The sequence below is a fragment of the Hermetia illucens genome, chromosome 2 (genome assembly GCF_905115235.1).
Source record: "Hermetia illucens chromosome 2, iHerIll2.2.curated.20191125, whole genome shotgun sequence".
In the NCBI taxonomy this organism is placed as follows: domain Eukaryota; kingdom Metazoa; phylum Arthropoda; class Insecta; order Diptera; family Stratiomyidae; genus Hermetia; species Hermetia illucens.
The window spans coordinates 143,434,606-143,462,167 of NC_051850.1; the positions used below are offsets into that span (position 1 = coordinate 143,434,606).

General features: G+C 40.9%; 1 protein-coding gene across 7 annotated transcripts in view; it reads right to left on the reverse strand.

Annotated features, from left to right (window-relative positions):
- LOC119650467 (FH1/FH2 domain-containing protein 3) overlaps positions 1-27,562 on the reverse strand; it is a 412,025-nt gene that overhangs the window by 83,547 nt on the left and 300,916 nt on the right. For all 7 annotated transcript variants that reach the window (XR_005249283.1, XM_038053334.1, XM_038053335.1 and 4 more), the window contains one exon: positions 19,850-19,908. Coding sequence is in view for 6 of the 7 variants with exons in the window: in XM_038053334.1 (XP_037909262.1) it covers positions 19,850-19,908 (59 nt within the window). In the remaining variant the exon portion in view is untranslated. The remainder of the gene's footprint in view (positions 1-19,849; positions 19,909-27,562) is intronic.

The following is a 27,562-nucleotide window of genomic DNA, read 5'->3' on the forward strand; positions in this document are numbered from 1 at the left end:
CAAATGAAGGAGTCTATGAGATTAAATCCTGGTTAAAGAATGCTGGTTTACAGCTCGCAGAGCATAAGACGGAAGTAGTACTTATTACCAAGCGGAGAAAGTGCACTTCCATGAAGATCAAAGTTGGAACGCAAACAATTTATTCCAAGCCTGCACTTAAGTACTTAGGTGTAATGATTGACCAGAGGTTGAATTTCAGATTGCATGTGGAGGGTGCAGCAACCAAGGCATATAACATCGGAGCGCTGGTTGCGAGAATGCTACCAAATATAGGTGGCCCAAGGCCGAGCCGTCGACTCCTTATTTCAAGGGTGGTCAGTTCGATCCTACTGTATGCAGCCCCAGTATGGGCAGATGCACTGGAAAATACAATAAATAAGAAAAAGATTGGAGCTGCGTATCGCATAAGTGTACTCCGAACATGTTGCGCTTACAGAACAATTTCTACTGAAGCAGCTTGCGTGATAGAAGGAATGATCCCGATTGACATTCTGGCGAAAGAAACACAACGACTTTACGATCGAACGTACCTCACCGGAGAATCTCCTGCCCGTCGGCGACAGTTCGCACGAGGTGAAACTGTCGCGGAATGGCAAGAGAAGTGGGACGAGTCAGAAAAGGGCCGTTGGACTCACAAAATCATATGGGATATCCGGAAATGGATCGAACGACCTCACGGCGAAGTAGGTTTCGACCTAACTCAATTCTTGAGCGGACACGGAGGCTATCGAGCATATCTGTATCGATTTGGGCGTGATAATTCGCCATATTGCCCACAGTGTGCAAACATTCCAGAGGACGCAGAACACGTCTTTTTTCACTGCCCCAGATTCGAAACCCAAAGGGCTACATTAGAAGCTACAACCGGGGAGCACTTTACACCCGAAAATATCATGGAGCTTATGGTGAAAGCCAAGGGGATATGGACCGAAGTTGAAAAAGTTACTACAGCCATCGGAAAGAAGCTTAGGCAGGAGGAAGTCATCCGAAAGAATGAACGCGAGAGGAACACGAATGTTGACATGAGCGCAGAATAAATTCTGATCCAGCCCCGCGACGTAATACCAAATGGGAGTCCCGCGGGGAGAGTGGAAGGAGAAGGAGGTGGTTTTAGTGGGTAAGAGTCCCACATAACCGTGTGGCAGGAGCCTGCGGTAGCTTTTGAAGCTTTCCACCTTCCAACGGAAAAAAAAAAAAAAAAAAAAGACAGACAGACAGACAGACGGACAGACAGACACCGTCTCGATTCTAATAAGGTTTTGTTTCACACAAAACCTTAAAAAGACTCATATCGCCAGGGAGGACCCCAAGTACATGCTGGACGATGTGAAAAAAGGGCCTGGATACCAGGGATTTATCGAAAGCGACATATGCCCACAATTGAAACGGGCGCAACTTACTCCCTCTTTTTTGGTCCACGGACCCCTCGTTTAGGGCTTGGCACCTAAACTTCAAAAATATTAGGCGAAGAGGGCGTTACGGTTTCTTACCAGGGCAGACGCGAATCGTCAGACGCTGCCTCATCTTTGCCATGCAATGGCAATGGCAATCCCTAAAAAAATACCTCCAATTCAAGTTATACGGAACAGCCAAGTCCTGGATTTGGAATGGAGAAGTTCATTGACGAATGCAGGTAAAGCTAATACCTACTGGAGAGTTAGGGGTTTGATTATAAACTTTATTATCGGTAGTCTTTTGTTAACTTGCGATATGTCCTAGAGTGCCAAATCGACCACTAGGCAATTGTCTCCGATCTAGGAAACAGACCAAATGGTTGTGAACCCGTACGGCCAAAAATTAAACAAATATCAGGATCATCTGCTAAGCGAATCGAAACATTTCCAGAGATTTGCCTTGGTTTAGCACAATACCAGGCACACCCTCAAAAAAAGCATTTTAGATAGCAAAATGCATTGCGATGGCATGCGACTCATCAATACCAAGACGATCCACATTCTGCAATTAGGAAGCCAAATTGCTGATGGAATGGTGAATCGTCTGACATTTAGCGCCTATGCCACCGTCCTAGACAAGCTGCTCACAGAGTTGCAGCTAGGACTGACCAGAATAATAATGAACGAACCTACCAAAAGAAGTACTCCTAACAAAAATTTCGAGGACAACACTGGCAAATAAAAGAATTTTGGTTACTTTGCAGTACGACTTTATCGTATGAGGATTGGAATTCTATATACGAAATGAAATAGATGTATTAGAACGTCATCACGAAAAAGCAGATACAGATATCTGAGAGTTGATATTTGTGGTGTGCCTTAATACAATTATTCAAATGTCATTATTTTAATACTTTGCTGGGCTAGGACATATTTAAATACAGAAATACATATTTACCTACATCCCATGGGTTTTAATTTAAAGACACACATATATATCTCAGTATAAAGACATGTATGCATTCACATATCTGCTAGGACTGATTAAATGATCTGGTGACTGCTTGACCGCTCTTCTGATCCGGTATTCTCATCGAACCGCGATATCTTGATTCAATATCAGAATTTCTATCCAAGATTCTCCTCCGCAACTCAATTCAGTCCCAAGATCAAATCTTGAATACATACATCCATACATATTAAACCATCTTTATTCGCATCTTCAATCCAACCTTCTGCTTGACCGTTGCTTCCTCCGCAGAAATATGTACATGTGTATGTTTTGAAACCCAAGACACAAAGTTGTCTTCAGCTTGTTGTATCTTCTTACTTTGCAAATTATTCAGATAAAACAAATAAACGAAGAAACTTGTTCGATCAGACAACAAACATATGACACGTTTTTTTCATTATTTCTGAACTATCAAGAATCTTTTCTTCCTTTTTTGCATTATATAGTTTAACTTGGAAGGTATTTTCTTGTGGTCTTGATGTTGGTTAATCGTAGTTTTATTGGGTTGGGTTTTGCGGTTAGAAAAATTCATGAGGCTATGTCTTGACTTACATACTTGCATCCAACCTTGACTATCTTTAGTTTCTGTCTTTAGGGCTTGAAATTGTAGGTCTGTGTGACGATGTCATATGTTGAGATGCTATACTTATGTATATATGCTACATAGTTTGTATCTTCATTTAATTTAAAGTGTGGATTAAATTTCAGTTGATATTATTTTAGAACATACATACTCGCATATGATAGAAAGCATTACCATTAAATGTTTATGCAAAGAATTTACAATATGAAAGTTTTATTCTATTCGACGCGATTCCAATGAAGTACTTGGGGTGATGAAAAGTCCTTCCCGAGTTGACTTTTGTCAAGGGCGAGAGCAAATTGCTAGTTTGGTATGGGCTGGGAGTAACACAGTTCTGCATCTTAACATCACTCCAACGAAAGTTCAAGTGAGGACTCATTCCTCATAGCACTGACAACAAGATGAGCAATGAAATTTTTATCTTGAGCATGTCCTCGCTAACAAGGTAAAACTATCAAAAAACCTTAGCGGGTAGTGCCCGACTACCCCAAATTCCAGATAATGCGATCGAAGGAAAAATCCGCAACTTTATGAAACATTCTTGTTCTTCCTAACCCAATTATGTGAATTCAAAGAGTAGTAATATTCCTCCGAGGAAAGCATGGCTTGGTAAGTGTGCTAGTGTATCAAAAAATTAAACCTTCAGTTTTCATTTTAGGGTTACGAGGTCCTAAGTCCCCACCTACTTGATGTCGGACCGAATCAAAGCTTTGGTCCAACTAGGGCGGATCTACGCTGGTGATAATTCGCACTCATGTTATGTGTTGCGAATGTGTAAAGAGGAGCCTTAACATCTGCAAACCCAGAGCAAAGATGAGACCGCGTTTGATGTTACACTAGACAAAACCGTAAGTTATCTTCGTCCTTGATTTTTGTTATTGGCTTTAAAATATACATATATGGACTGCTAGCCCTATGTGCTTGTAATTTTCAAAACAGCCTCAAAAACGTTTATGCTCCCATTGAAGCGCCAGACCCAGTTATGACATCAAAATCATACTGGGTGATTTAAACAGCCAATCAGTCCTGATAAAACCTGATATTATTCAGGGTTGATTGGTAATGTTGATGAAATTTTGGCAATTCACATTCATGAACAAGGAGATGATTTAAAAGAAGATAAGGTTTCATTTAGTTTATTAAACCTGCAGGGTAAATACGTGGAACATTGCACATTGTGTGTGATGTCAGTTCCCCCAGAGAATCAGCCATTTATCTGATATCGCGTGCAAAGATTAGATCGCAATAGGTACTTATCTTTCATATAATCGACTGTATTTATTTTTTAATAAGAAATCTTGTTTCAAAATGTCAACGCCTTGCAAGCCTTACTTTGGCAACCCATACTTGGTGGAGTGACTTCTTTTCCTTTTTCGTCGTTTTCAGGGCATAATAAAAAACGCCAGGGAAAATTCAACATTTCTCAAAAAAAGCCCCACACTTATGAAAGAGGTGGGGCAGAGAGAACTCTGTCTATGTCGTCTTTAATCTAGGCTTGGAAAAGGTAAGCAAAGGCTCCAGAATAAATACAAAGAATACCATCCTCATTAAGCCTAAATTAATGGCATTGACATCCTCATTAAGCCTAAATGAACGAATCTTAAAGATAATTTTCCTTCAGTTCACGTATCACATATTCCCCATAAATTTGGGTCATAAGTGAACGAAATCACGAACTCCTAGCCGCGTTCATAAAGAAGGTTTTCTGGCAAGTCTTCAACGCTCTACATAAGGATGAATGGCTTCGAAACCCTTATGACGAGAAATTCTATGAATTATACCGAATTATAGATATAAAACTCAACAGGCTATGATGGGCGCACCACTTGATTCGAACAGGCGAGAAACAGAACCGGAAAGTTTATAAGGACAATAAAGCAGGCTCTGCAGACAGGTAGGCTTCCTCAGCAGCTATTCAGCAGCAGAACACTAGATGGTCCATTATCCAGTTATTACTGGATAGGAAATTATTATTTACCACTAGAATACAAGGATTTCCTCGATTACACGAAACAAATCCGTGATAGCAACCTGATCTACCATATGTAGCAAGAACTCGATAACTGTCACCTGGCAGAAGTGGAAAGACGACGAAACGCAAAAGTGAATTAAGTAAAAGAAGGTGACCACAAGCTGCGCAGGTTTTCTCATGTCCTTTCATTAAATTTGTGTTAATTGGAATAAATTGTTTTTCTATTACAATTTATAGTGTTGTTTCGTGAATCCGGGACTTTTATTGTTGAGCTTATATCTATCGTAAACCTTGGGCTATAATACACACGTTACCGTTTTCAGCGAAAAGGTTAAACTGGTTATACTTTGTTGTTCAGGAATTTTGAAGTATATGGATGCCCCGTCGATATCATCTCCGGCGTTTGACAAATCGGGTACTTGTGTTTTATAGTCCTCATTTCCCGATTGCGAGAATTCGGCGATCGGGCATTCCTCAAAGAAGAAAATCACAAGCTATTGCACATACAGGCAAATAAAGCAAACTAAGCAACTAAGAAAAGTCGGCGACTAACAGCTCGGCCATGACTACATGCCAATTTTCAACAAACGGAGCTTTGTTGAATACACTTCGGTAACATAGTGATATAATAAGGCGATAATGTCTTCAGCCAAGAGGGAAAGAGACCTGACACTATTTCCAGAGCACCAGATCGAAAGAAGCGATCACCCACCAATTGCCTTACCAATATAGGCCACTATTTGCTCTGAAGCGAACTGCTTCACAAGAATCTGCTGGGACACTGTTATACGAGGTTTTCTAATGCTACGGGTTGACCAAAAAAATTATCTCTAATTCGTCTCGACCGTGATTCCACATTACATTATCATCATCAACGGCACAACAGCCGGTATCCGGTCTAGGCCTGCCTTAATAAGGAACTCTAGACATCCCGGTTTTGCGCCGAGGTCCATCAATTTGATATCCCTAAAAGCTGTCTGGCGTCCTGATCTAGGCCATCGCTCCATCTTAGGCAGGGTCTGTCTCGTCTTCTTTTTCTACCATAGATATTGCCCTTATCGATTTTCCGCGCTGGATCATCCTCATCCATACAGATTAAGTGACCCGCCCACCGTAATCTATTGAGCCGGATTTTATCCACAACCGGACGGTCATGGTATCGCTCATAGATTTCGTCGTTATGTAGGCTACGGAATCGTCCATTTTCATGTAAGGAACCAAAAATTCTTCGGAGCATTCTTCTCAAGAACGCGGCCAAGAGTTCGCAATTTTTCTTCCTAAGAACCCAAATCTCCGAAGAATATATGAGGACTGGCAAGATGACCCTATGGTGAGACGTTTCGAGCGGAACAAGTTTTGTAAGCTGAAATAGGCTCTGTTGGCTGACAACAACCGTGTGCGGATTTCATCGTCGCAGTCTCCTATCTTTATTCTTCTTCGTGTTTGACCAGTGCGGTTTGATGTTGTTGGTTGGTTGGTTTTTGGCGATTACATTGCCACCATATATTTTGTCTTGCCTTCATTGATGTGCAGCCCAAGATCTCGCGCCAATCGTCGCCTGCTCGATCTGGATGAAGGCAGTTTGTACGTCTCGGGTCGTTCTTCTCATGATGTCAATATCGCCAGTATAGGCCAGTAGTTTGGTGGATTTAATGAAGATCGTATCTCTCGCATTTACCTCAGCATCATGGCTTTTATCTGACCTCGCACATTGGTGGGGGTCGTCCTAGTCGGTCTTATCAATTTCGTCGGGTTAGAAAATTCCCTCATGGCCGTGTACAGTATTACCCTGGCTATGCTATCGTAGGCGGCTTTCAAGTCGATGAAAAGATGGTGCAACTAATGTCCATATTCCAACAGTTTTCCCATCGCTTGCCGCACATAGAAAATCTGATCTCTTACTGATTTGCCTGGAGGGAAGCTTCTTTGGTATGGGCCAGTGATGTTTTGAGCGTATGGGGCTATCCGGCTTAACAAGATAGAAGAGAATATCTTATAGATGGTACTCAGCAACGTGTGCGTTTAAATGACATCAACTTAAATGCTGGCCATGATGACCGTTTCGGTAGTCTGTATATATTAGCTATATTCAACCGTAATATTCCAACAGACTCTAAAGAAGTAAACACGTGAATTATCTCTGACAGCCATTTGTCGAACAGATGCCTCTGTGCTGGAAAGCTGTTTGTTGAGATGAAGGGATTTATGTGACGGCGTGGTCGCCACCCAAAGTTATAAAAAGTTCATAATAAAAAAGCGGGTGAAGGACGACCAGTGCAGAATGTGAGGTTTGGCGTTAGAGACATCGAATCATTTCAATTCTTCACTGTTATCGGAACGGTGCAATACAGAAACAGGCATAAGGCTGTATGTAAGGTGATTCAACAAAATCTTGCCTAAAAGCGTGGGGTGATTGCGGGGACATGTCCGGTTTACCGGTGTGAGCTGCAGGCAGTAATTGATAGTTCAAGTTTCAGCATGTGGCGTGACCGGGAAGTTCTAACAGACCGCCATTCAACACATAACAAGCCTGACGTGCTGTCAGTTCACAAGACGGATCCCTCCACATATATTATTGGTGTTGCGATCCCTAATAATAGCACCATTGAACGGAAATATGTGAGGCGCGCCTTTATCTTTTAAGTAGGTGGGGTCGTCCGAGCCTAAATGCTTGGCACTTATTGCAGGTATTAGACAAAATCCGCTTCCGCCGAGATTGTAATAACAAAAAAGAACATAAAAATGTGCACCTAAGGGCTGGGTTCACAGAGACAAATTCTATGAAACGAAATCGCTACAGCCTGAAAGCAAAACCTCGCACGAAGCTAAGCAAATAATAAAATAAACGGCGACGGAAGGAGGCAAAGCTGAATATCACAGGCTTATGTCCTCCTTCTTATGAAATGGCAGCCACTTTCGTCCAATGGCTACTGAACCTCTGATTTTAAACCTTTTTAGGGTTTTGTGTTAAACTGTCTGTCAGTCGGTCAGTCTGTCTGTCTGTTTGTCACTCGCATTTTTCTCAGAAGTGGCTATACTGAATGACATGAAATTTAATGGGAAGGTGGAAAATATGAACGCTCACACATACAGTGAGTTACATTCTTCTACGTTGCAGAAGGGGAGTGTAAATTTTTTTCGCCGAATATAGTCATCTGGGGTATCAAATGCAAGGTCAGGATTCGAATTTTCCGAAGCCAGTCTTTGTTTTAATATTTGTTGGAAAGTTGGGCAGTGTGGGGAGGGGGGATCAAAGTGATTATTTCGTTCACCGAGCATTCTCAGAAGCTACTCAAAAGATAAATCGGAAAGAATTGACGAAGACATCAAAATACCCTTCATTACGATATCTGTTCAAATTAAGTTAAATTTTGGAAAATTGACTAAAACCCTCCTAGAGTCATAAAAATTTGTGATAATATAGACTTTAATATGAGGCATGGCATTTTGTTTAAAATCGCGCTATTACCGACAAAGTTACAGAAGCTCAAAATCGCCTCTTCCATAGAAATGCACTGCAATCCGATAAACCAAATATGAATAACATACTAAAGTGAGTAGTCTGACATGCTTGACATGCTAAATGTGTATACATTAGGGGCTACGTACAATTGGTATTTTTCTGCATTCAAATATACGTACACAAGAAATACACAAATCCTTTCATACCTGAAGCTCAAAATAGTTAAGTTAAAAGCCACCGAATTTGCAAGTCTTGCTAATGTCCCATTCCTTGACTTGAATATATCTTTATGGATTTAATTTACTCGAAAACCCGAATTGCTCACAACTTGCTTACTCCTTTCGCATACCGTACAGGATTTTCATCCTCCCATGCACATCAAATAAAATTCTATTGCCTAAAAGTTATTGAGAAAAAAAATGTATGCATCTTACAGATCTTCCTTGTGAAGGGTTAAATTTTCCAAAATAATTAGCATCTTAAAAAATTCATATTCTGATAGCATTCAAAAGAACTGCATTCCACAATCACCGATGTTCACGTGAGGAGTATGATGTGGGGCCGCTCATAAGCTTCCGTTGCTTGATCGTGATGTACACCAGATTGAACTGTGTAGATCCATAAAAGGTATAAAACACGGTAAGAGCATCGTAGGGATCTTTCCCCTTATAAGCGAACCGAAAATCGAAGCTAACTTCTGTCTGATGTTACCATTAATTAATTAGCCGACAAGAGCTTGCTTCACCAAAAAACTGGTTCAGAAATCCGGTAGCATCATCGTGCTTTCCACCTTCAAAAAATGAAAACCCTTGTGATTCACTTTTACAGCCTTCTCACTTCCAACTTTCACCTCTAATCACCAAACGAAGAAAACTTCACAAAAAGGAGAAATGATGCATATTATTAAATGCGGTCTCTCGCCAGATTGTCACTGGACAATGCGAATCAAATGTTGTAAATGTCATAAAACCGCGGACTGATAATGAAAATATGTCCAGTTTACTACCATAATCCATCGTAGTCACCATTGTAGTTCCAATTATATTGTGCCCTTACCCTTTCCTAGATGTCCCAGAACTCTTGTATAGCAATCAGAAAATTGGAAAGCGGCCACTTTCATTCTTGGGGTTCTAGACACAAAGCCTTTCAAAAAACACCGTGTCAGATTATTTTCCATTATATGACAACTAATTCAATGTTCAATCAAGAAGTGTTGACTATTTATAATTGAGGAGCTTCCCACATTTTCCCGGAAATTTTAGAATTTAATTCCTAATAATATCTCTAAAATATTCAACACTTTGAACAACGTACAGAAATTACACAAAAACCTGGAATATTTACCTTTTATAGCACCGTAAGTGCATTTGACTGTCCATACAAACCGTTGCCGTAAATTTAACGTTTGCCAATACACCATTTATCATCTTCGTAGCTTAAGAGAGTTCTATTACGGTTCTTGCCTTAGGGCTACGGCCGAATGTGGCAATCTATCTATTACTTACGAACGTTAAAAAATCAAAACATCTAAATATCTAACGAACGATAGTAGCGTGGAACCGGTATGTATGAGTGTAGCCTTGATTAATATAGAGCCGATAGTCGCTCTTCGATGTCTACAAGTTCATGGCTAGTTATTACGATGAAAAACTGATATTGCTGCAATACTAGATAAATCCGAAGTGGTGTTACCAAACTATACGTTTTTTGCGAAGACAGATGTCCTAGAGATACGGTAACTTCCTCTGAAAGTGCGATAATGGAAAGTATCCCTTAATACTGGGCCGTCGAGTCGATTTAATAAAGGCAATAACTTTTCTGTCTTCTCCTTAAGTAGTATCTCAAAATCCGCAGTAGCGTCAACACTGAGAATCAGCAATCAAATTATAGAAAATTGAAAAAAAAGGAAAATTAATTGGCAAGAAGTTCCGTGAGATCATCATCGATGACGATGAACACCAATTACGATGTCATTGACTCTCAAACATTGGTCCATCGTTCCAATCCCATGTCATTGCATCGTTTAGTCCATGCAACCGGCAAACTGCAACTTAATCGTATCTCCATGAAACTCCTCTGCTATTGACGTGGACATGGAGGTTTCTTCCTGCTTTGCATCTTTGTCTTCACCTTCACCTTATTTATTCTCAAGCCTGCATCATCATCTATAGAAAAATAATAAAAGGCGCATCAGCGATTCTCCCTAGAAGTCTACAGCTCCCACCTCAGTTCGAGCTTCATCAGATCATTGATTCCCACAAATGGCGCAGCACATCTGCAAAAATTTGCATTTGCCATAGTCTTGCAGCCGCCATGTCGGCACGATGGCATTGACATTCTTCCAATATGGAAATTTATGGCGTATGTCATTCACATTTTTTCCAAAGGTGATCAATAACACCACACCAATGGTACTATAACTTTGCTAGAATAAATAGGGAAGACCGGATATGCCATTGTTGCCGCGATCCCATCTGCAAGAAATCTTTGTAGACCAGCAATCACCATCACCAATCTTAAGCCTCGTTTCTTTGTTAGGCGGCTATTTTCGCTCCTAATCAAAAATAATTTCATATTTAGATTGAAATTCGTTAGAATTAGTATCGGTAACGAACCGAATTGGGGACTTTCAACTTCTTCACCTCCTTTTCCATTTCGGCAACCTTGAACTGGTATTGAACCGAAACTGAAATCATGGGGTCCATTGGTGTGGAAGCTGCGGCAGATAGATTATCGTTGGGCCAATTCGTTTTGCATAATTTTAAATTTCTATGCAATTTTTTTTTCGACACCGCCAATTTATTGCTTTTCTATCTTGGAAGTTCGTTAGAGTTATATAAGAAATCTAGGAGAGTAACGACCACAGGAATTACGTATGGAGCTAAAATTAGAGCTGAAATCAGAAGCGTTACACCAAAGCCTATTATAGTCAATAATTCAAGGGGTCCGACAAATTTGAATTTGCTTTTATCAGTTATGGAAAATTTAAATTAGAAATGCAACGCGATGGAGTCTCTCCAGAAATAATTTAGTTAGTTTAGCCTTGTTTAACTAGTAATTTGCAGAGTGAAACTATTACTGGCGAAGATTGCAAAGCATTGAGTTGCGGGGTTGAAATTTAGTTGTCTCTCCCTTCACCTATCGGTTGTATCGCAACCGCGCTTTTCCCGCCTCTTCTACCTCTTCTAACCTGCAATGAATCCGCCTCACCATATAGTTAACTGCATTCTAGTTCTCTTGACAGATAAGTATTTCCCCAATTAGACTTTTCGGTTGTACTATCCTTCCTAATGTCTCCTCGAAAGTTTTCTTTTTTTCGGTGAATCAAGGACAATGGGAGAAGAAATACTGAGGAATCTCCGGAATACCTTTGCAGCTGGGACGGTTAGAGAGCTTAAAATAGTCGTGGGGGTAATTTGACAACGCTACCGCAATTACGGGAATCAAATTAGAGCAACTAGAGGGAGAGACACGCATGGTAAAGTCAGCATATATTCCCGTTGACAAAATGTTCATCGGCATCATTCCGACAACTGCATGGGTTGCTTTTTATGAGGTGGTTGTGAAGACAGCATACTCTAAGGTATCCAGTGCTATTCCCTAAACTATCATATATAGCCCACCACTATCAACTATTAGCAGACTGCGAGGGAGCCGCGCTGCCACTGGACGCCTTAATATTATACAAGCAATACAAGCATAATGAGGAATTGAAATTAGAAACGAACCGGATCTTTTTAGGACGAGCTCCAAGCTTGGTAGATCACCACCGAAGGCGGAATGATAGTGGGTAGTCGAGATTTATCGAAGGATTCGAAAAGGAATACCTCGCATCGAAGTAATTGTTTTTTGCGCAAAGCCTGAAAGTGATGAAACCGGATTTTGAAAGAAAAAGTTTGACGTGCTTAGCAGCATTAACGCCACCTGTCATTATGAGAAGCTTCATTCTAGTTTTGGATGGCATCTTTAGTCAAAGCTACTGACACCCCGCGGTGTCAGGTATAGGTATGGGGAAATTGAATCCTCTTTTGCTAAGTCATCTGAGATTTCATTTCCTACACCTTAGTGGCCAGGTACCTCTAAACGAGTTATGAAGTGATCAAAGGAATGCTCAGGCCCTCAATGCAGCTTGGCTATCGCTACAGATTGCAATGCGCCTGCCCTTTAACTGCCCGTCAATCATCCAGGTTGTCGCCCTTAGGATCGCATACATTTCAGTCTGAAAGACCTTTGCATATTGTCCCAAGGGAAAAGTCGATTTCTTGTTTTTATTCGAGAGGTAGTCTCCTACTCCAGAACACTCTTCTGTTTTCGAGCCATGAGCGATCTGAAAGTAAAGTTGCAAGTGCGGCCAAGCTATTGAAAATTCTTCGGGGCTCTGGTGATGTTCATCAACAGTGCCGATAATGTTTTCCTAACGTCTCATAACAAAGCTGGGGCAACGACGCTGATCTGGACAACGAGAATTGGAACCACTGCCGCACACAGCGCAGTATGCGCCTGAATATGAATTGAATAATTTGAGTAAATTAGAGTTTTTAGCAGCTAACCCTAATGGAACAGGCACTATCACTTTAAGAGAAGCTCTGATACCGAAAAGTCGTCATTTACAATTTATATCGTCGAAGGGTTTCGAGTGTGGATTTGGAACCCACAGACTTCAGTGGCAGTGTGAGCAGCATCAGACGAACACAGAAGGGAGATCTGATGCTGAATCTATGGACACTTTCTTAGGCAAAATGGAGAAGGTGAGCAACAAAGTGCAGAAAATGGGAGACAAAGTAGTAGGGCAAGTTGAGGTTAAAACCAGAAAGCCATTATTATATTGAACGCAAGGACTTTGACGAAGTCAATTTGCGGGAAGATATCTACGTTGAAGGAGCAAGTCAACCTTTGCGGTATGGGTTAGAGAATCATTAATTACAGCGGGTAAAGTAAGGATAGGCTGGATTATGTCCAGGCTCAGGAGGCAATTATCTCTAAAGGGATGCTTGAGATGTCTTAATTTTGACCATCACGAGTCAAGAGGTTCCACGATCTCTGAGGTTACTACGAGGAATGTGCGTAAACATTCGAGAAAAAAGACTCCGGAATTGCTCTCACGTTGGGTGCTAAGGACAAATGAAAGTAGTTGACAAGCACATGCATAGCGGAAGGAGTATTTCCCACGCAACGAAAGAGGCACCGCTTAGTTCTGCTATCGAAGTCCCAAAAACTACTTGGCGTCTTTTTCGTATAGCCTATCTCTTTTCTAAATATTATGGGAAAGATTTTGGCGATTGAAGATGATATACGAGTCTATCACAATAATGGTATGGATTTTGACGAGCCCATTCTACGGTCGATGTGATAGCGATGGTCACGGATGTAGCTCGGGAGGTAATAACGTTGGGACGGTGGTGGCACTATGTAGGTGCAAAATTCTGCTAACTGAGAAGGAATTAAAGAAATTTTAACTAAAACTTGTTTTGCTGATTAGTTGGCTCGGTCAATCGAAAATTAGTCCCCGAAGAGGCTTCCGAGGTAAGAAACAGACGACGGACCCAAAGAATGCAGTGTGTCTGTAGCTTTAACTTTGATTTTGTTTATCAAACTATGGTGACGAACGATTAAACCGAACCAGGCAGATGAAAAGACGAGGATGACGCCGAATATTGTATGAACTAAAGGATGGTGAGTTCCGCATACCGGTCAATTGTGCTGAAGGTATGCAGCGCTTACTCGATATTATCAGGTGGGACTGGATGTGCTGTTGTGAGAATGATCGCCTTTAATCTATCGAATGAAGCGCACTATTTCTATCAGAGAAGGAAAGCGAATCCGAGATGACTGCGGACTTCCAAAGAACAATTAAAAAGACCTGTGTAGAAGATGGAAGTAACGATGGGATGTTTCCGAGGAGGGTTGCTGGATCCGTACTCCGTGTGGAAAAATGAGTTGAGCGGGGCCGCCGGAAATTGAATTACCTTCTGAAACAGTTCCCTAGGAAACACAGTATTCACAGGAAGTATGTGCATCGCTTCGTATTAGCAAGTTTTTTGACTTCGCCTAATATGCCGCTACACCCGAGGGCTCAAAGCTCATTATGTTCCATTGCTCGATGTTCATGGAGGAAAAAGGGAAGCTGAACGACGCTCTTAACGTAAACATAGAATTTATAACCTTGTAGAGGAGATACTGATGTCAGAGGTGAGTTAGATTACAGTAACTTTGCAACTGGTGTGATCGATAAGAAACTCAAAGAAATGTAACGGACCCAAAAATCGCGTAACCTAAAGATTTTGGTATAGATCAGAGCTCTTCCCGCCAGGTAATACTTCACAGCGGTCTCACAGGGAAATGGGTAGAAGAGCAGAAATGAATTTAGTGGATGAGAATGAGAATAATTGCTAGCTGCCAGCTTTTAATGAATTATATTCTCAGGCATGACAGTAACCACTTGGTTGAATTGGCGATCAACTTGTCAGACTTTCCACAACAGGAAGGAATATATAATATGCGATCGGGGATGAACAATTGTCCGAGAAACAAGTTGACGTCAAAACCTGGTTCCGTCATGGTCGCAGGTGCAATAGACTATACATATATTTGTTTCGTTGCGTAAGCCTAGTAAAACATGAAATAGAAGTCGTCTATTCTTTTTAAGAGAGGACCTTAGTTCCAGCAGTTAAGTGTTAATCAGGCTCATATGCTACCAAAATCCATGACCATAGCCGCAATTCGAATCTGGGGCACGACATTGACGACGTTGTAGTTGCGAATATCTATGATGGGGATCAAGTTGATGACCACACCTAAGTCCAATAGTGTTAAACTTATCTTCAAAGTTTGGGGAAAATGCCGACTGTTTCACCAGGACGTGCAGCTGGTTACACCAAATAAGCTTCAAATAAGCTCAACTTCTGCATGGTCTGCAAAGGTCATAATGAGCTAACTATTTCCAATCAGGCAGGCAATGCAAACACTCCCAGATTCCAAAATTCAATTTATCTACGTGACGCTTCACGAAAGCATTTTTGGTCACCTTTGCCTTCCATATAGAAGACAGGCTAAGGAGCGATTTCGTGAACTAAAGTATTCAAAAGAAGATATTCGTAATTTTACAAAAAGAAGTCACATGCCTGATATTAATGGCGAGGGATCGCCTCATCACCTAATCTTTAGCTGTAAAGATTCGAGGGAAAAAACTCTACTGCAATATCGAATTCTACAAGCTCTGCCAACTTTTGTTTATTTTAGCAAAGTTTCTTTGGTTGCCTGTAGACCACTAGGAAGCAGCATTTGAGAATTAAAGGATTTCCTAGCTTTTGCTAGGTCAAATATTTTTAGGAGAGCCTTTGTTACTTGAAAAGCAGTAGATTGGCGAACTTTTTTGACTAAGAATAGGCGAATTTTTATAAACAAACAAAATTGTTTTCTAAAAATGGAGAGGATAGACGACGTATTTGAAAAAAATTGATGTAATCGAAATAATAACTGATTCCATCCCTTTAAACATGGTAGCGACTCAAAGACGTCGGAGATGGCTCTTTTAAACCAACAAAACTGCAACTGCAGCCAACCCAAAGTTCTCCTATCTCGCTTTCTCTCCATCTCCACGTAAAGAGGATTGTAGGCACGGCCTACGTCATTAGTTCGTCGGGAATCCAAAGCTTCCAAGCCTTTGTTTTTGCAGCTCATTTCCTGAAGCATGATTGCCCCATTTGTGTACCATTCCATCGTACGCCTGCAGATCAGGGAATGTGACGGAATTTTCGCTGATGGGCTCGACCAATTGCAGGTTAGAAATACGACGAATTGAACTCCATATCTACGGTGTTTTTATTTCTCTCCAAAGTTTCCACCTTCATTGGCAAATACAGGCAAAACAGAGAATCCAACACAATCGCGGCGATCCCTGCTGTTACGATGAACAAGAATCCGGGCCTGGTTCATCAGCCATTCGAACTAAACGTCGTCAGTTACTACCTCAAATGTTGCCTGCCATGTACGTCCGAAAATTGTACACTGTCAAACGTTGCTGCCCAGTCACAGTATAGTTGCCTATCCTCATTTTTAAAATAACGGAAGTCAAGAGAGCTTCTTCAAACTGACGAAGCTGACACTTCTTCGATCTATCAACGTTGCAGTCAGTTAAGCATAATTAAAACACAAGTCGCCACCACCCAAAAAGTGCAACGAAGCGTTGGAATTATTCGACGGTTTTCAGGGGAGGAAAATCCGAGATAACGTTCACCTTGTCAGAATCGGTACAAATCGTCCCATTACTGATAATGTGCCCTGTGTATTCATTACAAATTTTTTCTTCCGAATGTCAGCCACTTGACTGTGCATCTGTGCTGAGGTAGGACGTCTTCCAGGTATATGAATAGTTGATGGTACAAGTGTGCAGAAATGGCTTTATGAATCAGCCACTGCATTGCAATGCCCGAAAAAATGTTACCTTATATCCTCGGGACGTTACAAATTAATTAGTTTTGCGGAAACTCACTTTCGAACTTTTGACAAGCGCACTCATCGGTAGCCACACAGTGCAGAGTATTAATTTAAAGATTGTGGTCTACCTACATGAGGAAAATATTGGGATGTTTGGGTGTATTCATTTGTCAATCCTTTTATCTTTCTTCCGCATTGTACAGGGTGCGGCAGCATAACTTCCTTTTTTAAAATGCGCGCCACTCAGTTAGTTGATGTCATACCGGAGCGCTAGTGGTCTCGTTCAAGAGGGGATACTGTAAAGTTTTGTCCCGACACGGTTCAGTCGCCATCATGCATTGGAATAGTGAGGAGCGTGCCTTTGCCGTTGAGGTTTACTTTTCAAGCGGATGTTCGGTTATTACAACACAGCGTGCATTTCGAAATCGCGTTAATTTAGCCCCGTTGGCTCCCGTCCCAGACCGCAAATCAATTGTTACATGGGTCACTACATTCAGACAAACTGCAAGTGCGACAAAAGGAAGAACTGGAGTCCCTCGGCCCATTAGATCACCTGAGAACATTGAAGCAGTGAGAGCGTCAATGTTGCGATCGCCACGGCGTTCTGCGCGCAAACACGCATCTGCCCTTGGACTATCCGATCGTTCTGTGAGAAGAATTCTTCATGATGATCTTCATTTTCATCCCTATAAGATGGCGATAGTGCAGGAACTTTCAGAACGTGACTTCAATTCTCGGATGAACGCGTGTAAGCTTCTTCTTGATGTCGTTCCCGAGGGTGCTATTGTTTTTTTAGCGATGAAGCCCATTTTCATTGGTGTAGGTCGGTTACAAGATTTGAAGACCAACATCCAAGAAGAAATTGCCAACATAACACCTGCTATGTTAACAAGAGTCATGACAAAGGCCAGAAATCGGTTTACGCAATGTATGGAGAATGGGGGACGTCACCTAACAGATTTGATCTTCAAAACAATGTAAATAAAAACTTTAGACATGTACCTACATTATAAAAAATAAATATTTTCCGACGCATACAATAGTTTTTATTGAGTTTTGAAAAAAGGAAGTTATGCTGCCGCACCCTGTAGTAATCAACTTAAGTTAATTATACTGGCAGCTGTTGCCAACACGTATTTGACGTTGAAATACCAATTTCTGCCCTTCTTGAAGTGGTCAAGTTATTAAAGCCTCGCGCATTCAACGGTCTTACAGAAAGTTTCTCAGTAAAGAACACTACAATATATTATCATTATATATCATATATTTTGGGACCTGAGCTCTTAGCAAAAGCAGTAAAATCAAAGAATCCTAATGCTTGCTCAAATTATACTCCTGCTCTTTTCATCAAACCGAAATCAGCCCAGATACAATTACATCACTTTTACATAATTCATGTCTTTTTCGCCACAATTTATTGCTTTTTGCTGTTTCTTCCGTGTGAAAAAGATTATTGTTGGTTTTTATGGTGAACGCACTCAAAGAGATGAATTCATTTTGTGCACGTCCAAAGAGCCAAATAAAATTCCAGTTCTTGCAAAATTTCATGCATTATTTAACAATGACAATGGCATTGACATTGAAGATACTTCTACGAACCGCACATATGAATACTCACTTATATAAAGTCGTTTATTTTCTTTTTATATTTTGTGACGGATATTTTTATTAAAAGTTCGTGTAAATATGCATGACTGGTTAGGTTAGAGTTGAGAATGGCTATAAATGCAAATTGATAAGGAACAATCTGAAAATTGAAGTTGATGGAGATATTTCGTTTAGATGATGAACAAAATATTTGTGTATCGAAATACGAGATTTTACACAAAGAAGATTGGATCATTGCACTGAAAGAATGCTTTCTTTTCCAAAAGCCGTTTTATTCTAGATCAGTCACTGACTTGAAGAACGATAATGTAATCTAAGAAGATCGTTTGTCCGGGAAAGGAGCATCTTTATCTTTTTTATAGAGTTTAGTCTTCCACGACAGCAGTATTGCTATAAAAGTTCAGGATGTAGTTTTACTTCAGCGCTCATGCGCAAATTATGGTGCTTTGCCACAACCCTAAAACGTTCTTTCCCAGACACAAAAACTCCTGAATCGTGTGTGTTGCGAATAAGAATCCGTTCGTGAAGTTATCTAAATAAAAGTAAACCTCGCCACTGAAGAAAATAATCGAGCGTGAGGTCTACCAAGAAGCATATTCTTGAATACCACAGTTAATTTATATGAATGAATAATGAAAGTTAGCTATTCATTAAGGGTTCACCTCACCGAACGAGTAGATAGCTCAACAGAAGTTGCATGTTTGCGGACAGAGCAATAAGGATATTGCGCATTATATCCCGCTTTATCATGTCAATATTTTAGGGTAGCCTTACTGTTCATCTAGGCCTAGGTTGTTTTTTTTTCACTTCACATTAGTTTCCCTAAAACAACTGTCTGCCTATCAGGAATGTGACCACCTGGCGAGATATTGAAAAAGGTGAAAAATCTAAAAGGTGGGAGCTAGCGTGAATTCCTGAACGACCATTAGAAAAGTACGACCATCATTGACGATATTGCGACAACTGCATATCCACATTGCTCTCGGAGCAAACATCGTCTCAGACCGCCCAATTCATATCAAGAAATTGGTCACTTTGTATAAGCAAAGTTTTACAACATAAGCCCTTCAATGATATGTGAAAAAGCTAATTATATTCTAGAAAACCAGCTAAACAAATCAATCAAAAGGAAAAACTTCATTAACCCCTTCCGAAGAAAAGTTCAACTCTATTTTCTCGACTAGTGATAGATACTCTTACATTAAAAAAAATTTACTCTTTCTTTTCTGCGTCACAGATGTCCAAACGAATAGATGGGCATCCTAAATGATGATAAACGAATTAATGAAACCGTTGACAGGTAACGATTTTTGTAAAAAAAACTTGAATCATACAGTAGGCCATCTTGATTGAAACAGATTATTTTTATACAACTACTTACCGATAATAGCATGCACTCTAACGCTGAGTTGGGTACGAACAACCAAAGAGTTTTTACGGCTGGAAAGAAGAAAAACAATATTAATGAAGGATAAAAAGCACGCAATTTTGAGTAAGAAGAATATTCCTATCATACTAATAACTCCACATGTAGGGTTTTATGTTTTTCTTAGGTTACCTTTAAATTTAAACACCACGAACTAGTGCGAAAACAGACGCTTTGAAGCTTTGGTATCTTCCAGAATGTGGAGAATGAGAGTTCAATATTATGTAACCACGAAGGTATGTAGTGTGCATTGTACTCAAACGAAATATAATTACGTCTTGTACGATTTCGATACCCACGCATCTATTCAAGAGGGACGACTGCAGGATCAACTCCGGGACCGACAAATAGGTTCAGTCTGGAAAACCTTGTCGATTCTAAGATCTACCCCAATGCCAAAGTTGGCGAAAGATAAAACTCTAGGAAGCTCACTCAGTGCCTTGAAATAGGAGTGGAGCACCGATAAGGACGAATTACCCCTCATACGTTTTGCAGCAAAAATAGTTGTACTGTGCGAGCCTATAAGGGATTAGCACTGCATATGCCAGGCTATAAAAAGCATGGTAAGACCCATCAGGGTCATTGATTGCAGGTCACAGGGGGACGAGTCTTTAAGACAAAGCCAAAACCAAAGGCTTACAAGTTGCCTAGCCGATCTGATTTCTACTACAGCAATAAAAAGAGTGCTAGAGAGAAAACAAGTCCCGAACATAGGTCCCGAATAATAGGTTTTGTGTTTTGCTTATATAAGCATATTTGAACTGGCATTTGCCTCACTTGTACCTAACTCGTAATGTTTATGCACTTATTTTGTGGAACCATTCACTTTAGTATGATACTGATTTTCGAAGTCTTAGAATGCTATAAATTTGCACAAAAATATCTGTTAGTAATTGTGACGTGTCCACCAAGTATCATGCTCTATAGTATAGTAAATTTTATTGCGAAAGTTGATGATTCTAGGATCAACTTAAGGGGGGTTTCCAGACAATATTTTTTTTAAATATACTAATAATAACTATAGTTATATACTATTATTAACTTTATTTCAACAGGTATTAATATGGAGAGTATTTAGAGGCCTAGATACCATATGTATGGATCATCATATTTCTTTTCAGATATTTTGGATGGGTATTTTCTGAGAAAGAGTCTTTGAAGTAACTGACCTTTTTCGGATCGCCCACTTCGGAAAGTACTAATCCAGACCTTTAATTTGATATCCCACATGACTGTGTTCGGTGGGAAAAATTTTATCGCCCTCGCCCCCTTTGCACTTAAACTCACTCACTGCGTGCAAGGGGATTCACAGGTACCATCTTTCTACCAAATTAGGTATCAATAGGAGTAATCGTTTATGAGATAATAGGTGTGACAGATAGACAGACAGATGGACGGACAGACAGACAGTAAACTGATTTTAATATAAAACCTTATTAAAATCAGTTTAGCACAAAAATCTCAAAAAGAGATTCTAATAGTACCGAGAAACGGAAAGATGATGAATGAAGAAAGCAACAACCCTAAATGCGAATGCCGACAAGCTAAACGATGGGTCAAGGCCGTAAACAAAGGGCGAACAAGAAAGCAAAGGTTATTATCTTGAGCAAGAGCAGTCTGCCATACGCGGATGCACCAAAAGAGGTCAAAGCTTATCCCAACCAAGAAAACTTAGATAAGATTTCTGGAGGATGCGAAGATTCAAAAATTTAAAATTTATGATAAGTTGAAAAGATCCAGCGTGAAGAAAACTAATGGCTTTCGCAACCAAGTAAAAAACTTACTTACAGAAAAGGGCTTAGTCCGTGTCCAAAAACATGAAGGCTGCATACAGTGTAAGGACGTTTGGGGAATACCTATTATGATATGGTTCTCAAACGATCACGATGCGACTATCCAGGAGCAGTACAGAAACACAGTTCAACTTAGATGGTTTGCATGCTGTTTAAGAAAACAACTCTCACTGATGGGAAGCAGCAAATGCGTTATGTTGGGGAAAGGTATGTATCAATGGTTTTTATGAGATCGATCAATACAGAATGTGTGGGAAGAAGGGGATATCGTTCAAAAGTACAACAGGAATCCCAAGTGCATATTGTGCACGGAAATGGGGGCCGAAAAATGGCAAATGCCTGGAACAAATTCTAGGTGGAAATTGATATCACAAGTGAACCCTGCAGAAACCTTAATGGTGATCATATCTTTTTTTTTGTTGAAATATTGCTCTAGCCAAGCTTTGGCCCAAAGTATGGGCGAATTTATGCCCGATATAATTCGCAGTGATGTCGTGCTCTGCGAATTATACATTTAATATCTGCGAGCTGTTTCGGTCACGCTACTCCCAGGGCAGAGGTGAGGCAGCGTCTGTCTCTACCCTGGTAATAAACCTTTAAGCCGTCTTCGCCAAATATCTTAATGGTGATGGCTGCGTCAAAGATACGATTGAAGGAGTGACAATATGCGCGCAGGTAATTTTGCGGGGGAGAACGCTACGTTTTGCAACACCGAGCCTTAAATTAAAATTTGTCCTCGACAAAAAGCAGTCCAAATGTGAGTGCTGGTGATCTAATCGTGTGTGCCTCGAAGTGGGAAAGTAAGAAAACTAACTCATGGGGACACTAATGGTCAGAAGCTTACGCAAAGCTCAGCTGATGTGAACACCTATCTGAAAGTACGGTTTCATTCGTTCGTCAATTTGACTTTCATCAATGCTGCACTGGTCGTTATGTATCCTGACACCTTAGCGAGGACGTCGTATAGAACGACGTGGAAAGAGCCCCGAACAAGAAACCCGCATATCCAAAATCACAGCAGAGAGGAACGACGTGGTCTGCATCAAATCAATAGATGAGCGATCCGTTGAGGAGATGTGGCTAGACTAGGCTAATAAAGAAAGCAGCTCCACGAACAGAACTCTGCATACAATGCATCGGCATAACACCCGATGGGTCTGATGGTAAGAAGTAGTAGACCAGCTGCTGTTGGAATAGTAGATTTACTAATCTTCGATCGACAAACCAGTCAAACGGCCCAGAAGATTATTAAAGTTAATTAAAAAGATTAGAGTGAAAAGGGCAGGGCTATAAAGAAGGTCCGTAGGGCTTTACATGGGCTGTTCACAATTGAAAAAGAGAGTACTTTAAGAAACCCTTATAGATAGGTTCACCTCTACAAATCACGTGAAATTATCCAGGAGTTATTCCCCTATTTCAGCAAAATAGGGGACAGCAAAGCTTCTACTGGACGGCATACCGAAGGCGGTCCTAGGGTTCGCAGGGAAATCTAGACTGGAAATATTCGTTGAATTAAAGGAAGTTTGGATGGCGGAGAAGACGAAGAGGAAAAAGTTAGTATTGCTGCTTCAAATAAACCCATTGCCGTCTAAATACTATAACAAAAATCAATTTAACTATTGATAGCATCCAATTGGTTACTGGCTTGGCCGATAGTTCGATCATCGGAAAAGTTAGTATCGGCAAGAGGTTGCGATTGTGAAGAAATCAGCATTATTAATGTATAGAGAGCACTGGATGTTTGCGACGGAAAAAACAGAAGCGGTCCTTGACACCAATAGCCGCAAAAGAAATGATGTTCATATTAAGATTCAAAAGCTCCAGTGGGCTGTATATTGAGCGAATGGGTAACAAAAGTATTTCAATGAACGCAATAACAAATACGCTCATTTGGCGGACAAAGAATTCGACAGGTCAATTATTGACGTCGGACTGTAAAGCCAAAAAAGAAAAATACCCTCCTGCCAGGTTATTGAAAATTGATAAAAAATAGATAAAAAGATAACTACCAGTTTCGTCCAGGGCACAGGCAACCCATCAGAAGCTGCCTTACATCTGCCCTAGGAGCAGCGTAACCGAAAGTGTCAACAGATTAAAATCGCTCCATTTTACACAATCGCAAGCACGGCCAGAGTGCGGAATTATATCTTTCTTAAAACCGCTAATATTTTAAACCTAAGCCAGGCTAAAGCTACATTCTTTGTGTGGGATACGAAAGATCCCTAATCCACATCTAGTTCATGTTGGACATGACCAACTGACCCTCATTTAAGAGTGTCGAATTGGTGGACCTCGGGGTAAAACCAGGATGACTGGAGTTCCTTACTAAGGTAGGCCTAGACCGGATACCGATAGTTGCGCAGTTGATAAGGACGACGATCATAAAAGCAGAAATAGGACATCGTTATGATTGGTAGCTCTGCCGAAATGCGGTTAAATTTCCCTATGCACTCTCTACATATTGCGGTTTAGTCATATCGTATATTATGCAGACAATTATGGAGGTAGGCAATGTAGATTGTTAACATGTTTTCACAGGGTAAGATATCGAATTCGGGTGTGGATAACTCTCTGAAAGAAGCTATTCGGAGGAATGAAACGAGTTGCTTCAAACAGCTAACAATAAACAGCGGGAAGGCAAACGGTTGTCCAGCCAAATGAGAAATAATACCTCCAGTAACTGTGGATTAAAGTTGATAGACCAGTAGCTTACTCCAAACTACAATTTTATTTTGTTATGTATATATATTTCGGAAGCAACTTACTCCCTTCATCAATACAAAGCTACTCAGTAGTAGAAGGCTTTGTACTGATGAAGGGAGTAAGTTGCTCCCGAAATATATATACATAATAAAATAAAATTGTAGTTTGGAGTAAGCTACTGGTCTATCAATTTTAGACTTAACTACAAACAGAAGGCAATATCTAACATTTTAGAACTGTGGATTAGTTCCGGGAAATATGTGGTAGGATCGGTGACAATAAGGCCCCAGGTTTTGATGGTATCCTAACCGAGCTTTGAAACTGGCAATAAAAACTGCTGAGGTAAATGCAAGAGGTACGATCCTCTTTAATTCCACCCAACTACTGGCCTATGCTGACGATGTCGACATTATGGGAAGGATGACTCGAGACGTACATACTCCCTTCACCTAGGTCGAGCAGGCGGCGATTGGCGCGAGATCTTGGGCTGTACATTAATGAAAGCAAGGCAAAATGTATGGAGGCAACGTTAGCATCAAAAACCAACCAACCTACAACATCAAACCGTACTGGTCCAACGGGAAGAATAAAGATAGGAGACCACAACTTTGAGACCGTTGATAATTTCTCCTCTCTAGGGTCAAAAATCACAACCATAATAGCTATAACGATGAAATTCGTGCACGGTAGTTGGCAGCCAACAGAGACGAGGCAGACCCTGCCTGAGATGGAACGATGGCGTAGGCGTAGGTGGACCTCGGCACAAAACCGGGATGTCTGGATTTCCTTATTAAGGCAGGCCTAGACCGGATACCGGTTGTTGCGCCGTCGATGATGATGATGAATAAAGACTAGGCTCGAGTTTTTGCCAACACCTTCGACGCGTGCCTAAAATATGGAATATTCTCTGCCGAGTCGAAAAAGCAAAAGTTGGTTTTACTTTATAGACCTAACAAACCACCTGGAGATCTAGCATCATATCATCCTATCTGTCTGCTGGATACCATGGGCAAGAAGGTGAAGACAGTCATCTACAACAGGCTCCTACCTATCATCGAAAACAGCCTTGCCTTGTCGGAGCGCTAGTTTGGTTTCCGACGTGCTCACTTTATGGTGAATGCAATAAGCAGTAACAAATGAAGCTGTGCAGAAGTCACACTGATTTCTCGCGGCGAAAGTACTGTGCTGGCGCTGGATGTCAGAAACGCATTCAACTCGGTCAACTGGAACAGAATTAATTGGCTGAGATAGGTTTTTCTGGGTATTTAATGACTTTGACGGAAAATTACCTCTCCGAGAGGACTCTCCGGTACGGGACGGACGAGGACGCCAAGGAGTAGGTTGTCACAGCCGGGGTACCACAATACTGAACCCCCCGTTGCGGGGGGTGTGGGTGGGGGTGCTTGCTCTTCCCGTCCTAGAGTGGACTACGATTGTCGACTTTGCTGATGACATAGCTGCGGTTTTTGCAGCAAAACACCCGAATATTGGAGGAGACACTGTCGGAGGCAACACCTGTGTGAGCAGAGGCGCTTGCAAACTTTCAGAGACAGAAGCAGATGAACTCGGTTTACCAGCTGAATGCTCCGAGGGTTTACAATGCTTTTAGAACCACATCAAATAAGGTAGTATTGGTAGGGGCATGATCCCTGTCGACATTCTGGTCGGGGAAATGACAATGATGCACCATTCAAGACTTATTGAGTGGCACACGGAACGTAGGAATGCGGCAAAATCAGAGTCGCATAATCTCTGGCAACGCGGGTGGGACGAGTCTGGACGCACAGGCTCATTCCCAACATTAGGGTTTGGCTTGAGCGGAAACATGGGGAAACGAACTACTATATTACCCAGTTTCTCACGGGAAACGGTGGTTGCTATACGCAACGTCTGCACCACTTTGGGTTGGGAAATTCTCCAAATTGTCCTAGATGCATGCCGGAGGATCCAGAGCATGCGATGATTTCACTGTCCAAGGTTCACGTTAGGTAGAGGCGTGAGTCTGGTGAACTCAGATGCCGAAATTGAAGGAGAATCGTGAAAATACAGGAGAAATTGCTGAAAGAGCAAAGAAGCAGGAAAACCAAGTATCTGAGGGCAAACCTACCGCTTGAAGTAATACCTAAATGGTGGTCCGGCGGAGCTAGAGCTGGAGAGACCGGGGTGGATTTTAGTGGGTGCGAATTCCACACTCCGCCGCTGTAGCTCCGGCGTTTGTGGGGCGGAGTAGAGCAGACGTGCCTTCCTAACATTTTGCATTGTAATTGTTTTTTCCCTTTACTTTGAATGAGACTGAGCTTCAGTTTCATTATCATCGTATTTAATGCTGTGTGAATAATAAACTCACAGCAGCGAGATTGAAAGGATGACGCTCTACTCCTCAACAATCGCGCTGTTCATGCCATCTAGGCTTCAATATCCACATTCTCTTATCTAGCCAAGCAAAATTAATAATAGAAAATTACTATATTTTAGGAATTTACTAAGAATTTCACTTAAATTTACGACGAAAGTACCAATAGCATTAATGTAAGCTATAACGTGGAGCATAACATTGGAAAGTTTGGTGGGAATCCTGCCAGAATTAACAAAGTTGTAATAAGTTACAGTTGAGCTCTTTAAGTGAATAATATTTCATATTACCTATATGCAATGGACATTAGAACGGAAAGAGTGGAAACGGTCATGTACCGAAGGATTTTAGTGGGAGAAATAGAATTAGGAATTTGTCGGAGGCTAGTACCGAGGTGCCTGCGATAGACGCGCGAATGAGTGCTTTCGATAAAGTATAGTATATATAGTAAAGTATTTGCTCGGAATAGATAAACATTGGCGAACAAGGGCCTTCTTGATAGTGCATCCTGATTTAAGACTGAAGCATTATTTATATAATACATTGCGAACACTAAGGAGTAATAGTAGGACGCTGCTATGTAATATATAAACTTACAGTTTAATGTTTATCTTAATGATTCTTACATCCATTGTTGGATTCTAGTGGATTAGTCAGAGTGTTAAACATATTTGTGAATTGTAAGGATTGCAATGAATTGAACTGCTGGTGTGGTCTTGTAGGACCAGTTCGAAGGTGGGTTGTTTTTTGGGAATTCATTCTTCCCATAGCTAAGGCTTTTGTCTTAGTTAGTGGCGTGATATTATTCTGCAGTTGATA